General features: G+C 37.9%; 1 protein-coding gene across 2 annotated transcripts in view; it reads left to right on the forward strand.

Annotated features, from left to right (window-relative positions):
* Nucleotides 1-331: 331 nt before the first annotated feature.
* The window catches only part of LOC139151297 (protein sidekick-2-like), a 52,632-nt gene continuing 36,554 nt past the window's right edge, over nt 332-16,409 (forward strand). The window contains exons 1-2 of one of the 2 annotated variants that reach the window (XM_070723979.1): nt 608-895; nt 15,941-15,952. In XM_070723979.1, the coding sequence (XP_070580080.1) occupies nt 796-895; nt 15,941-15,952 (112 nt within the window). In that variant the 5' untranslated portion in view covers nt 608-795. Of the gene's footprint in view, nt 896-15,940; nt 15,953-16,409 lie in introns of both variants that reach the window. The other variant, XM_070723980.1, reaches the window with a different exon arrangement.

Genomic DNA, 16,409 nt, shown 5'->3' on the forward strand with positions numbered 1-16,409 from the left:
GGGAAAGTTGTTGGCTCGAGAACTGCATAATGACATGAGGCGACAAGATAGTGCAGTAGTGGCCGCACGGATCGTAACATAATAAATGGTTACTTTCATCTTTTCTCTGAAAAAAAATTGACTTGTATAGCCACCCTTGATCGGTGCCAGTCGTATTTTGTTACCGTCGGCTAGTTCTCCTCCACCGGAACCTGTGGGAGCGGCGTGTACGTGTGTTGATTATGTCGCTCGATAGTGAAAGCTATCGTAATTTGAAAGCGTCGGTGGCAAGCTTTAAATACGCTAACCAATCATATACTCCCAATTTCGGTCATGTGATCTGTTCAGCCCCACTCCCCGTTTCCGAGTGTAATAGTGAGTCAGTACCACTGGAGATCTGAGAAACTCTCACTGGAACTCGGTTTCTGTTCAAATTTTTGCCATCGCTACCGGACGCCGAGAACTGTGGAGATCTTGTAACGTGTGGTTAAGTGACACTATCGTCTGCGAGTTAATATTTAACCTCCTGGTTTGAAAATTTGTCAGAACGAACTCCTTGTTTACTGAAGCGGCACGCGAGTCGGAGTGTTATCGTCAGCTGTGAGGGCCTGGACAGTGAGATGTTTTGATCGTGGATGAGCGGACGACAGGGATAATTTACTGCAGGAAGCGATTTGGAGAAAAATATGAGCCTGCTCTGAAATATCGACTGCATACTTTTCAAGACTCTTTGCGTTTTTTTTCCACGCCAGCCCTCCGCATTTTAGAAAGGGAGAACACAGAAAAGCGTGTGTTTGCTATTTTGTTTCCATAAAAATGGCGACCAGCGGTATTGTGCATGAGACAACATTATGTTCGTATGTGATCGTTCTTGTATTCAGCACGTTCTGGATGACAGTGCATGGTGCAGCTGCAGGTAAGAAACGGAAAGGGATGAACTGATTCGCCCTCGAAAATTATACACATGCGCCTCAATATCGCATCCTCTCACTCAACAGACATACGTTATCACTTCCTAAGCCTGACTCACAAACCGTTGAGTAAAAGTGTTACAAATAACGACATGTGAGCACAGGCGTACGGAATGTTTCCTAGATCGTCGTCGGATGGGAAGTGACGGACACTGCATGCACCGTGAGGCCGAAGGCCGAACCTCATTGAGGTTCGGCCTTCGGCCTCACGGTGCATGCAGTGTCCGTCACTTCCCATCCGACGACGATCTAGGAAACATTCCGTACGCCTGTGCATGTGAGCTGTATAAAATCCCGTTAACTATGACTTAATCACTTTTGCAATACCTCTTGGTTCATGGGTTCCATATTTTCAAATGAAAGTTTACCGACCATGAATTCTACTTGTTTCGTACATTTGTATTGTTTTCGTTGAGAGACGGACGTCAACGCCGTCAATATACTGGAGCTGTCAAGCCCGAGTTTTCCTGTGCTTGCGCAGTTATCGGAGAGCAAACATGTTCGGGCAGAGAGAGGTCAGCTGAAGCCTCTTGATTGCCGTATATCACTGTTGCGTCGACTCTTTTGTTCGTCTTCGACAAAATCAAATTTGACGGAGAAATAGTCGGCTACCCCGCAATCAGCTAGTAATCAGGCCCGTCCCTCTAAGGGTTTTGTTTTTCTCGGTTGATAAATGTTACAAACCAACAAATCAATCACCTGGTCACATTATAGTAAAACAGCTGTAATCAGTTAGTTCATCAAAGGAGGCGTTCGAATGTCCGAATCAACTACAATTACCATAGTATCGTTGACTTTGCAGGAGTGTTGAAACAACTTCTTACATGTGTTTGTTTTTGGAAAATTTGACAACACCCCTACCAACACAACCGACTTGAAATTTCTGACAGATTACCACCATTCTGCCTCCAGATTAGCGATTTAATAGGTAATTCGATGTGGACGGATATTAATTGCAGATAAAAAATGTATAGGAAGTCATTCAATAGATGCCATTGTTCTCACCGAATTACAAATTATTGCATTGCATTTTAAGAGTTGCAACGTTTCTATTTGTGAAAGAGCTTTACACTCATAGCATGTTTTAGTTACCTGATACTGTTTGCTCTCTGATATCAGCGATCAGGTATTTATGTTTTCACAAATGATTTTGACCAGAGTGGCAGTTTGTTCGATCTGATGGCCAGCCCATACGATAACGCCAGTCCATTTCCGATGATTGACCTGGACTTGAGGAGGATGGGGTCAACGACCACGTTGATGAGCCCGTATACATGCGTAATAGTATAAAGGCTGGATTAGGGGTTTTCAAAGCCAGTCATGTTTTATTATCAGGCCGAATGAAAATGTCTATAGCATTGTTTGTTGCAAAAGAGTGTTGTGTTGTGTATTTTCGTAAAAAATTATGTGTTTGAATTTTCATGCATGATTTTTTATACCAGAAGGTTGTATTAGAAATATATTGCTGTACAGTATTTTTGTTTTCACAGTCAACTTAGTGGTAGGTTTTGTAGATCTTGATACAAATTCTCTTCCTCTAATCTATAATATCAGATATCTTGGATCAGAAGGTAACACAACTTGGGCAATATATACAGATGTTGCATTCCATTTGGCGTGACATCATTGTGTTGGATTCCGGATGCCACAGGTGTTTTGTAGATCAGTCTTAGTCAGTTGACTTTATAGTGAAAAAGTGTATATTTAATCCCAGTTTTTGTCAGCCATTTTACATGTATACCGTGAATGTAGTATTGGTAAAAGATAAATCCTTTTTTAAAGTCGAGGCTGACTTTTGTTAAATGTCTTTGCAGTGTTCATGACATCTCCAAAGGTATGAACAAATTTAGTTGAACCAGAATACCAAAAATAGATGTAATTTAATTGGCTTTTCAAAAATATACGGCCATATTTGCACTTTTGATATGTTAAGTAATCCAATCAAATTGAACTTGCTGAGGATAGGTTTGATTTGCACATTCATTGAATAGTGATCATACTTCAACAAAATTCATTGTGGTAACTGAACTGTATTCCCAGGGGAGAAAAAATGGAATGACATTTTCAATTTCAAATTGCATTTTACCTTCAATGTGATTTGGAAGGTAAGCCAAGATATCTGGTCAAATCGTTTACAAGACTGCGTGTGTATCTGTGTTTATCTGAGTGTTAAGACTTTGATGACCAGTCCATGAATCCTTGTAGACAGCTCAGCATGAACCAGAACTTCACATGTTCAAGAATTCATGTCATGTGCATTGATGCGAGAGAAACAGTCTCTGTATTACACTACCGGATCAAAGATACCAGGGATTGAACAAAGTCATATGAATTCTCTCCAGGGTCTCTCGGTGGTCATTCCCCAGATGTTAGTTTCCTGTGGTTGTCAGGGCAACGCCCATCACTGACCAAATGCTCCCCTCAGTTTATTCATGGCTCCCAATGCTTTGGCAAAATATTTTTATACATATTAAAACTCACCATATGGCTCCCCAGTTGTCCTGTTTTGAAGACCTAACCTCTGACCAAGACCACTAAACAGCATATTTTCTCAAGTTAATGAATGCGTTTATGATTCTCTACAGCCAGCAAATGCATACACTTTACCAGTGGGGTGTATGTTACGTCTTTTGGTAAGAAAAATAGACTGATGGTTTGCATAGTGTTGACAGTTAGTTGACATAATTGAATAGACAATTACCAAGGACTGGTGGTGGGAAGTTTATGAAAAAAGGTGTAATTTGATGTGAGCGTATTCAGGATCTTCTAAAGAAGCATGGTCTCTGTGTGTGTGACGTGATATGGCATAGTTCAATCATCGGTGGTTCAATCAAGTTGCAGGAACCAGCTTAAAAAAGGAACATTGATATAAAAGTTATAAAAAATTGAAATATTCTATTCAGCAAAATTTATGAAAAGCGTAGTCTTTTGTGTACTCATCGCCATCAAACCAGACCAATTTAAATGAATCAAAATCAAATTTACTAAAGTCTCTTCCACTCTGAAAATACATATCAATTTTGTAGCGTCGCATATCTACAGATCTAAGTGAAAATAATGACTCATTCTGAAACCTTGCCCCTGACTTTGTGCTTGCTGGTGGTCAATTATCAATCACAGAATAACTTTGATATTGGCTTTGGATTGAGATACTCTGTTTAAGTGTCTAGCATAGCTTCAGGGATACAGTTACAATGACTAGGTGTGATTTTCTCAAAATCAGTTTGATTTGTTCAGTGCACATCAGTGCCCTAAATATTCCTTATTTTTAACATATAAATATATGTGGATTTTTTTGTCTGACTTAGTTAATAAAAGTAGTACTTTTTGTAATATCATTGACAGAATGCAGACGTTCAACAAATTCAGGTCGATAAAATAAGGATTATGTTGTGACTCTTGCACATGATTGTTATTGTAATTTGCAGTTTGATATCATTACACTGTTACAAAGTATGATGCACAGACACCTAGTAATTAACGTACAGTGCTTCCCCAATCATTTTGTACTATATTAACACTCAGAATCATGATTCACATTTTGTGTCTCATCGAAACTAAAACGTTAAGAAATGTGAGCACAACAAAAACATACAACAAAAGAAGGTGTATGCCCACATCTAAAATATAAATACATATGCATACACACACACACACAAACACACACACAATGTGTGTATATATATTATAGATAGATAGATAGATAGATAGATGGACATACTTTTAAATTTATTTGGCCATCAGCAAGTTAACCCTTTTCCTGCCAAGTCCACATTTCACCACCAGGTCAAGATGGTTAAAATTAATGAAACACAACGTATTCCATAAGATGTATTTTAACATAATACTGTACATTTGAAGGCTGTTGAAAACATAATACTGTAAAGTTGATTTTTTTTGGACAAAAGATGCTATAACATACCAAGCCAAGTGGGTGAAAATACGTCATGTTTTGGCTCAATACCGCTTTTCACTGACTTGGCTGATGGGGAAGTGATACAGTTATTACTGTCTGGCAGGAAAAGGGGTAATGCAGCAGACATCGGCATGATACATGGAAATAAATCATGAAAAACGAAACAAAAATATTTTATCAGATTAAAATCACACAAAATGACATTGACAGACAAAAAATAGAATATGAGAATATAGGTATGAGACTTGTTTAAACATCTGGTCAATTTTGATGATTAATAATGACAATGGGTAGACGACTTCCATGGGAATGGTAAATCATGTGTCTGTGAATGCAGTCAGTGGTCCAAGATTGAGTAATTGAACTTCACAAGTACAGGAAAAATTAATTTTCAAACAAAAATAACAGTGGGTGTAATTGTTTATTGTCTGTGGTGGAATGACCTTTACAAGTTGACAGTAGCCAGCTGAGGCACTCCACAGTACAAAAAATAACTGTGATAGCCAAGGCTGGTTCAGTGGCAGAGGAACGTCCGGTGCCCCAATATCATAGCAAATGAAATTCTATAGCAGTGATAGTTTGAAGGTTTTGTATTTCAAATTTATGGCATCGCAGCAGTAGCCTCTTCAAACGTACTCAACTTGCCGGCTCAGTTTAAATATACAATCCCAGTGCTTTTCATGAGTGGTGCTCTTCTGCAGGCTTGTCTTTGAGAAACTTTGAAATAAACAAGGAAGAAACGGTGACCCTACGGAGTCCTTGTGGGTTTCTTTTGCAGTCTTTGGATACAGTTTGTATTTTGTAGGTCACATGGAAGACATAGGGAGAGTGAGATAGTGGTTTTTTGATGAAAAGACAACAAGGCCATGGCTGAATGTGTCAGTGGAAATGACCTCGGTTGAAAAAGGTGATGTATTATCAACACAAAGAAGGACCTTGGTAAAGTATAATTGAGAACAGTTCTCATTGTGGTCAGTTCCAGCATGGTACTGTGACGATAAGAGGAAACGCTTTGACTCAGCGTCTGCATCGAACCATAACTTAGATGGAGAAAGTGGAAATTTGTTAGCCACGGTCATCCCACTGTCTGCCAAAATTGAGTTATAATCTGACTGCAGTGTTTCTTTACTCCCAGACAGACCTTATACCAACACATAATTACATGATGATTAATTTTGTTTGGGTGAAATGTTACAAACAAGTTGCTTTGTGGAAGACAGATTTTTCATCCATAGTTGTTTACAGTAAATTTTAAAATACCTACCCCAGTCTGTAGCGTTGGCAAGTCTTAGTGATATTTCAATGCACAGATTAGCCAGGATTTTCCCATCCAGGATTGGCATATATACATACTACAGCCTACCAGCACAATAGGTATTGTAATTAACCATTTCTCTTTTCCCACGATTTAATCCCCTCTCTGAAAAGAGAGCTTGATGAAGTAGAAAGCTATGCATGGTTGTCAAATGAGGTCTTCCTGTTCCACCTTTGTTTCGTTTCAAGTGTTCAATTTTCCTGCTAATTTTTTTTTTGGTGGGGAGGGGGGAGAGGTAGTGAATTAGAAAATCATTGTCAATGGAATAGGTCACAGCTGCACGGTTGAATAGGTCATATGCTAATTGTGTGAGCATTTCATAGATGATGAACGCATTGTAAAAATGTGTCACCTAAGTGAAACACCGGAAGATTTGTGAATGCTCTGCATACAGCTCACAACTGAATACCTGCTGCTTACCGTATTGGAAGGTCAAAACAATATAGCTGAAGTCTATACATTGATACACGAAGGAGACAGACCCATGATGACATGACCAGGAAACCGCTGTAAAATTTACATGAATCATCCTCAACAAAAACCATTGACTTTTCTATCTTCTCTACACATCAAACCTTATAACATGTGTACGGACAACATTGAAGTTAGATGAAAAATCAAAATGTTGCAGAAGTGAGGACAAGTGAAGAAAGCCAACCAAGTATTATGCAATTTATTTTATTAAATTGTGTGACAAATTAACGGTCTTCTGTTCTCATTGAAACAAGAAAACAATTTAACAAAATTACCCTGAAAGCTAAGTGAATGCCCAAGTGATTTCTCATAATGCATCCTGTTTGTTTGGATATACCAGTACTAGTACTCTATTTGATTGAGTTTAAATTAGTATTCTATCGAGTTTTTCAAATTCCTTGCTTTATCATGTAATGTTTCCTCATAAATTTTATTACTGATCAATTATAGATGTTTAAACAGTGGACAAGATATTTAAGCATGTGCAGTTCATCGCAGGAGTGTATCAGAGACAAACCAGCAAAAAACACTGCAAATTAATGATATTTCATAAAATAATGATAAAAATTGACCAGGATAGTGAAAGTAAACGCTTGTTTAGTCTATGAGTTCATTACCATGTATTGAATAACTGTCGCTGACTTATGTCCCGGGCGTGAGTCTTGACATTCCAAGGGAGTCCATTCTTTAAAGGGGGTCACCATCCCATCAATGCATGCTCAGTGCATACCGACAGAAATCAATAAATTCTCATGTCCACAGCCAAACAATAGAATGCTTATGTCGGGTCTCCATGATTTTGTGAAAATTCAACAGTTTCAATTGAAAAATGTACACAGTAGACAAGTTTATTGAAGGAAAAGAATGACTGAAAAGGCTCTTGTATTTGTGTCAGTCTTATCTTGGATCACCAGGTTTAGCTGTATCAGATATATAAAAAGAAGATTTTGTCGTCATTGTTTACAATAGCTTATCCGTTGAGTGTGTAATGTGTCTTCCAGATATTGCTCCTGCAGTTCTCACATTCGCCTTTTCCGACGGCTGGAAAATTTCACAGTGATTCATAACAACAGAGCTATCACGTTATCCGACCCAGTCTCATCAGAATACCATGATTGATGGTCTTTGTAGCAGAGGGGGAAAAATTTGATAATTACAACGGCCGTCTCAAGATTCCTCTCGTGTGTTCCTGTAGAAGAATGCAAAGAATGTGATTGATATAGCAGACTGCAAAATGGCTTTATAAAAACCCTATCGCATTACCCCTCATACAAATGCTGTGCTCTAACTCCATAATGCTATCTGAGGACATACCATTGCTGGTTTAGGAGGCAGACAGAAACTTGTTTGTCCCCATCAGAAGAGCGGACACCTGTTCAAGAATAGCATTGAAGTTATTTGGAATGATTCGACCGTTACGTGCATTTGTGTATAGCGTAGGACAGAAGGTTCCGTAACTCTTATTAATCACTTTTCCATGGCAACACAATGCTCAGCTGTGTTTCTTGTCATTGTCTGACATTAGGTCATTCATGAAGTGAGCAAAAAAATGCAGAAATTTTTTCATAGGTTTTTGACTCTCAAAATAGAAAAACTAGCTGTATAATCACTTAGATAAGTCATCCATCCTGTAAATTGTTCCACATTTTTTCATTATCTCAACTGTAGCAAGTCTTTCTGTGATAAGGGCTAGAATTTATCAGCCGCTTACTTCCCATGCAGTCATATTGGATGTCTAGCCCCATCTCTTACCATGGTCACTGCAGATAGCATTGTCTCGGTGTGGAGTGTTGGTGGCTGTTTTCAATCAGGGTTTGGTCCAGGACGAGACACACTGCAAACACATTCTGCAATTCTCACTGTGTAGTGTTGTGAGGAGAATTTGAGAAAAGTTAATCATTTCTACTGTGCAAACTTGTCATCAAAGAGATCATGATGTAAATCTTCTGTGTACTTCGATATCTTGACAAGCTGTTTGCTATATTCCTCTGGTAAAAAATACATTGATGCATGAAAACTTACCTACCCAAGTTTTTGTCCTTCAAACAAACTGAGTAAGAAAGAGTTAAAAAGATTAAATATCGTTTATTATGGCAGCTAGGCGAAACAGCAAAGTGAACTTCCTATAATTAACAGTATATTATGAAAGAAAATAAAACCGATTGATTATTTACAGAGATCCCTTCTCAGGTAAGGTCATTACACACAGTGAGTGACATTGGTACGGCATGATGAACAAGGAAATGATGATATCATGAGATAGGAACAATGCATTCAAGATGATCAGAATAAAGAACAGGAAAAGGAAATTTTGAACACTCCTGTGCATAACCTTTCACCCCTATTATCCCATACAGAAGTTTTACTGTGCCAGAATATACAATAGGATTTTACCAAGGTTGGATGACACAGAGTGTGTCAAAGCAGGAGCAGCATATATTGTCTTGAGAACCTTCTCTCGAGTAATACTTTATTTGACATGGTGACCTGGCAGCTGACCCTTTCACCCCTCCATTTTCTAATATGGTTCTGAAAGTCCACTAAAATGCACAGAGAAGGCATGTATCGAAAGTCTAAATCTTGCTGGTTGTGTTCATCAAAATTAATCACAAAACATGGCATGACCGTTGTTCTACCTGGTCTTAATTCTGCACTCACTCTGTAAATAATGCGGTCTACTTCAGTGTTTGAAATCTGTGTCACCCCAGCAAAGAACAGAAGCAGGCAAACACATGTCTTTTCATCTTTGCAGGAATTAGAAACTTTGAAACCGTAAGTACACAATAAACTTGCAGAAAGACCCTTTGTCGTGATGGGTGTGCTTGGCTCAAAACCAGTTTTGTCCAGGTCTTCTCAGTATTTGTTAAAGCAGGTTTATAGATAGACACTACAAGCTGTGAGTTAGGCTATTATAAATATGTGCTGGGACGAATGCAATAGCTGTGTATAGCCACAATCTGAAAGATTATGACTGCCCCAAGGGGGATGAAAGATTTGCTGTTTGGCCAACACTTCAAGGAAAGCTGTACAGTTGTCTTCAGTATACCCAGAAAAACTCTGGTCAGTTAAAAGCAACCAGAGCAATTTTAGTAGAACATTTATTTTCAGCTTACATAAAAAATTATTCAATATCAACATGTACATGTACTTAGTAACTGCACAGCCTTCCATTTACGCCCATCCTTACCAGTCAGAAATTTGCTGAAAATTTTATACTACACAAGTCGCGGGAGAAAGGAACCTGAATAGAACAGTAGAATGGAGATATTTTCCTGTATGCTAATTCTTTGAGCTCTATGAGAGGGAGCATATCTGTCGATGCATCTATCATTTATTTTGGTCTGCATTTCAGTCAGTTTCAAACCAATACCAAATGCACGCCACTTTTGTCCAGTATTCATGATTTTTCAACTAACTGTACATGCAAATATATACCCACAATCCATGATTGTTATTCTTGACAAGTTTTGTTTCATGTCTGGACCTGAAACCATATCACAAGATATTGATCAGTATGGCATATGCTCGCATTAAAATTGTTTAATGTTAATGATTATACAGAACAGTTTATCATATGTGCAATAAAGTCAAACTTCAGTGTTGTAAACATATTCAAAAGTATGAGAAAGGAAAAGTATATAAAGAAATGTCAGCCTGACTTCCGTAAGACATGTAAATTTGCTCAATGTTCTGTGACAATAAATTCAATTATAACTCATTTGTCTGAAATCTTGAATGAAGAGGTCACAGTCACCTTGAGTGTTACCGTGCCTGCTGTGTCATTAATTGTCAACCGAGAATGCACAGTACCTGTCAACATTTTTCTACCAGTAGATTTCATGGATTATATAGCGGCTAGTAAATCATGTGGAAGAGGTGATTTTACAGTTAAACTCATACAGTTTGTCAAGTGTTATTCATGTTGAAGTAGATCATAAAACAACTGAATTAATATTTGATGATGTTGCATATATGTTATTTGCCACAGCATTTACAAAGCTATTATCACACTCGGCTGACATCGAATGATACTCTAGGGTTCCCAAACATGGAAGCCGGACAATGTTTGGAGTGGCTACCTTTCGAGGGTCAGGTTTCTGTGGGGAAGCTGGAGGTGACCAAGGGTCCAGTGTGTGGCCCATGGCCATGCTGAGCCCCTGATTGGAAAAGACTATAAAGAACATGATAGGTACTAGCAGTATACACAATAGCCATGATGAAGTCAGGCGTGTTCAAGCCCTGATTTTCACCAGGAAAAAACAGATCTCTTTATAGCTTCATAAGACAAGTGAGTGCCCTCTCTGTCATCTTTATGATGACAGCTGTAGTGGCGGTTGCTCAGTGTTTATCACACAAGTGGTTTATCATGTCTGTGTCCTAGATTCTTGGCTAGTTGTATTTATTTAGCCTCTCACCAGCAGACTTTAGTATGTTCCAGTGTATTTTTGATATTGTTTCTGGACCTAGTTACTTTAAAACAGGGATGAACAGGGTTAAGAAATCTGGGTTGCCTCCTGTTTGGGTTGGCTTCTGGTTTTAGTGTGATGTAGGCAGATTCCCCTTTCTTGTTCCATGACCTCATAGGGTCACATTGACAGTAATTTCAGGTCTCTACAATACAAAATGGCATCGGTCACACTTTCAGATGCGTCCGTCTTCAAGTTATAAAATTTTACAACAGTTTCAAACTCGTGTCATGCCTACATACCCCAACACAATGCCTGTTGAAATGTTATTACAGTAATTAAAATAATGCCAAACATGTTTCAAAAATAGAATTTCAGCGAATCTTTGAAGCGCAATTTCAATGAGGAACTGTCAAGTCACAGTGGCTTGAAAAATGCTGATATTATGAAGTGTGTTTGACTTCATGTGTCAACTCAAAAAATTCCAGTCATATCAAATTGTTGCGTCTTCAAAGAATGTGAATCAAAATGGCTTTAACAGCGGAGAAAGCTTTCCTTTTCATCTCAGACATATACAGATATATCTCCATTTACTCAAAGTAGAGTGATTTGGGTGTCTGGCTTTGTGTTGAATATACATCTACAATATCACTGGTATCAAAAAGGTTGAAGAAGGTTTCCCATGTTTTTAGTGAAAGTTTCATAAGGAGATTGAAGTATTCAAAAGATGCTGTTTATAGTTTTTCTACGGACATTTAGAATTTAATTTGTGAGCTGGGAATGTTATGTTTCCTTTCATAAACCAAATCCTGGAATGTCTGTAGGAGTAAGGAATGTTCTGAGTTTATTTTATTTCGACCTGTAGACAATCATTTCTCTGAAGATTTAAAGTCCTGATTTCCAGTTCCAGGCTAACAAAATATGTGACTTTGTACATTGTTAATGAGCGCTGTGTCAGTTATGAATATTTTACAAATTTCTCTCAATCGTAAATCAATTCTGTTCAAGGCTAATGATGATCCGGTATCATCAGAGTAGAGTGACCAGCCCGCAACTCTGATTATGTGCTACTTTGATATGATGCTCTTCAATGTGAAAGATTAAGATGACTTCCATACTTTCCAAATGAGATCAGTTATTCAGATATCACTTGATTTTAGATGGAATATCTTCCACTTTTTGTGCGGGGCTAAGTCTTTGTTTTGAGAATTGTCCGGGAGATAGACTATGAATGGCAGGCTACATGTATTTATACCCTTGGTATTTCACACTGTGCGTATCACAGGGAGCTTTGCTTTGAAGTTAAAACTACAGCTTTGTCTGTCACAGGCAGGTTTCCCAGCCAGCGATTCCTGTCACAAAGTCGTAATGTATGTGTGGCACCATGGCATCACACACTGATGTCAGCCTAATTGCAGTCCAAGCACAGATACACACATGCACCCACCACAGACAGAACAGTGTACACAGAATACAGTCAAATCAAAATGCATGGCTGCCTTGACCAGAGAACCATGTCAATAAATTTAATAGCTGTTTATTTACATGGCTAACACTTAGCGTGACCCATAATTCATGATTGTCATTTGCACACGTGCATAATAGTTTTAATGATTAATCAGTATTCAATTGATGTCTTTCGTCTGTTTGAATATGCTAGTCATAGATTGTTTTAATCAGTTCTCAATTCTGGGTCTCGTTTGAATTCATCAGGCCATCCAATTAATTAAAATTGCAGTCTCTCAATTCTTCTTATGCAGAGATTGACAACCCCAGTCACCCCATAACGGTACTCATCAATGAATTTGACGTTTTACTATATATCTGGGTTTGTTACATCATTGTAACATATTTGTAGAAGAAAGTTTATTGAATACATTGATATCCCTCCACTTTGGTTTTATATAATATGCATGACAGATCAAACGAACAATAGCATGTGTGGTTTACAAGTGAATTCCAGGCCCCTTTCAATCTGGACAACTTCATTATGACTGGCACAGTGATGAAATGTTTTGCTAACCCCAAACTGGGGGCATTGTGAGGGCAAAGAGAGGGTTTTTTTTTCACAGGCCCTATCCATCATCAATGTCTACAGTGTCCTTCAACCCATTCATGGCTGAGTTCGGTTTCTGTGTTTGTTCATTGTAGTCAGGCAGCACTGGGGTAGAATTGCACGGTCCATTGTATCTGCAGTGTAGCATGTGTAGAAGATAAAATGTCATCTGCGTCTGTGTCTGGGTTGCAGATATTTCATGTACATGTGATGATTGAGAAGCACAACTCTCAGTGCAGTGCCTGGTTTTTGCATCAGTGGCAACATTTTATTCTCCACAGATTTCTACCTTCTGAGGGACCGCTTGACTTCAAAGACTGAAGTGGTGCTCTGTAAGTCAGCTAGCTACTGATCAACCTCCTGTTTTATACAATATTAATAGTTCAATGCATAGCTGCGGCCTTCAATCAGAACAGGTTTATTAAAGTGAAGGATGAGAAATATTTGTGATGTTTTATTATTGAATATCAAAGATTATTAGAGAGCTGAGTGTTATATCATGCTGTTTAACATGACATTGCTGGGATGACTGATGGGCCTCGATTTATAATTCAAGGGCAGTTTTTACATTGGTAGAGGTGACATGACACTTCATGGTAGTTGCTTGTTTAATTTCTTGTTACTCCCACTGTGTGAAAAAGCAAAACTATGTCAGAATACTGTATACATGGATATCAAGTGTCGCCGAGAACTTAAAGCGAGTGACTGTGTGTTACTGTAAATGTCAGTAGACATTTTGTTGACATCCCAAAACTGTAAACTGAAAACAGCAGAATTCCGGCCTCAGGTGAACTTTAGTTTTTTATGGGTGATAACTGTGTGGCATGAACAAGCACATCATGTTATCATTAACAGAGATTGGAGATAGCCATATTTGATTTGGTATTGAACATAACTGTGTGGGTTAATGGCTGTTTATCTTGATTGTAAATATTTACAAATCAGAAACTGTTTCAGCACACACTGCTGGGTGTTGATAGCTGTGATCATCTGTTCCTGTTGTCCAAGATGCACACAGTGCTATGGAGGCTGCCATCAGACTTTGTACTCTGCTCAAGATATCCATTTTTGAATGTCATGAAAGAATGTCAAGACAGAATAGATTTTTGGCATCATATGATAAACCTCTGGTCACATCTAAAGGTCCTTACTTTGTTAAAATCACGATTAATTCAAATCGATATAAAACTGCATGGGTTTGAGTGGTAAACAAGTCTTTGTTTGGAGAATCTGCTAATTCAGTATTTGCCATATTATTGACCATATCCTGTGCTGTTCCAAAGAACTGTGTTTCCTGATTTGTTTGTAGATATGTCCAATGTATACCGTTGAAATCAGTGCGGTTTTGTGAAAGTTTGTAATAATATATGATATGTGAATTTAGTTCATTGTACGTGCCTCTGTTTGCATATCTAGCAGACAAGGTTTCAGCCCACCAATTTTTCTCTCTGCCCATTTGATACGCCACTCTTATTGTCCCATTCACAATTGAATCGTAAGTGCTTTTATGTAATAAATAAAAGGGACAATACCAATGGATTAGACATGGAGACCTTTAGCTTTCCTTTGATACTGATCTAGGGTACCACAAGACCTGAATATATAATATATCTCAGTGGCATGCTCAGCATCAACATCTTTCACAAGAGAAAAAAACATGTATATATTGATCCTTCACACAGCGAAATATTACAATTCTTGTATTTATGTCAGTCTAAGATCAGAGATAAGACAATCCAAGTCTAGACACTTGACAGATTTTTAATTACAAGCATACCGATCCATACTGCATGAGACACAGTTTCAAATCAAGAGGTCATGATTGCAGAATACGGATTCTACCCCTTCGGAGATAAACATTTCTGAAATACTTCTTGGGTTTCAGCCTTTCAAGATTGTGACAGTCCTTAGGGTTTGAAGCATGGTGTGTACTTTGTTTAAAGTTAACCACACCATCCACTGATATATGGATTTGTTTCTTGTCCTGTTCAGTTTCGCTCAACTTTTCAGTGTAAAGAGACTCTTAGATTGGGCTAATCAAGAACATATAGCGGTCAAAACATTCAAATAAAACATCAATTGAGGAATAACATTCTTGCTTTTCAGGGATTACCAACATACATTAAAAGCTACTCTGTTTATGCGCAGGGGAGCACTTTACGTCAAATCACTGTAGTGTTTTGCCCTGATACCCTATTGTTATCAATGGGGGAATGTGACATGGGACCAGGAATTCAGAAAGTTATTAACCCTGTGAGAGCTAAAGTTAATTTTGGTCACCTTTATAAAATACACCCTGGTCAAAATTTTTTAAGTTTTTGCCAAAATTTGATAAAAAATGTAGCCTATGGAATTTGATGTTCATTTGGTCCAAAATTATCAAAAAAATTTCACAAAAGTTCATAAATATTGGCAAAATGTTGCGTTTAAATTTTGGTGGGAAAAATTACAGCGTTCAAAGGGTCAAACGGAATGAACATAGATTTTGCTATAGCCTATAATTTCTTTGTGCGGGCAGTGCCATCAATAACACAACTGCATCTTTTGAACTAATGCAATTAATTATTTTTGAACAACATTGCGCAGCGGAATTAGAGTTTAACCATCTTTCTCACGATGTTTTCAAAAATGTGATGCATAATCTGATATTTACCAGCGTATGATCTTCATGTTTTCTTTGCAGCTGCATATAATCTGTTATTTTAATGTTTGATGTATTTAGCATTTTTTCTTTTCGCTTTTTTTTCTCTCTCTCTCCATCCCTCGTCTGTCTCCTAAAAATGTGACCCAAATTGTGTGTTGTTGTCGATGTGTTGTTGGCAGGATGGTACGATGGTAAGATATAAAAAAAATATCAAGTTTCTTTCAAAAGCACCCCACATTGACGGACTAACCCCAGACTGACCATTCCCTAACCCTTGACAGTGATCCACTCTCATATCATGATATACTGTGAAGCAATCAAATTTTTATCATCTGATTACCGGCATTATGTCATAAATTTTACCACATAACTGTTTGGACATTTCACTGCCATCTCATGAAAATATGATTTATCAAATATAAACAGAGCAAAAGCAAGTGATACCCCAAGGAAAGAAAATGCTTGGATGTTGGAATTTGACCATGGATTATATTATGATGATGACTATGTACTACACTCTGTCATATCATATAACTTAATTTGGAATTCTGAAAATGCAAAGTCATTATATACAAACGTTTTCTTTGTTCAAACCGTGGCCTCTGGCACATTATAGAATAGTCATTGCTGATTGTAAAACTATTGTTT

This window comes from Ptychodera flava, chromosome 15 (genome assembly GCF_041260155.1).
Source record: "Ptychodera flava strain L36383 chromosome 15, AS_Pfla_20210202, whole genome shotgun sequence".
NCBI classification, from domain to species: Eukaryota; Metazoa; Hemichordata; class Enteropneusta; family Ptychoderidae; genus Ptychodera; species Ptychodera flava.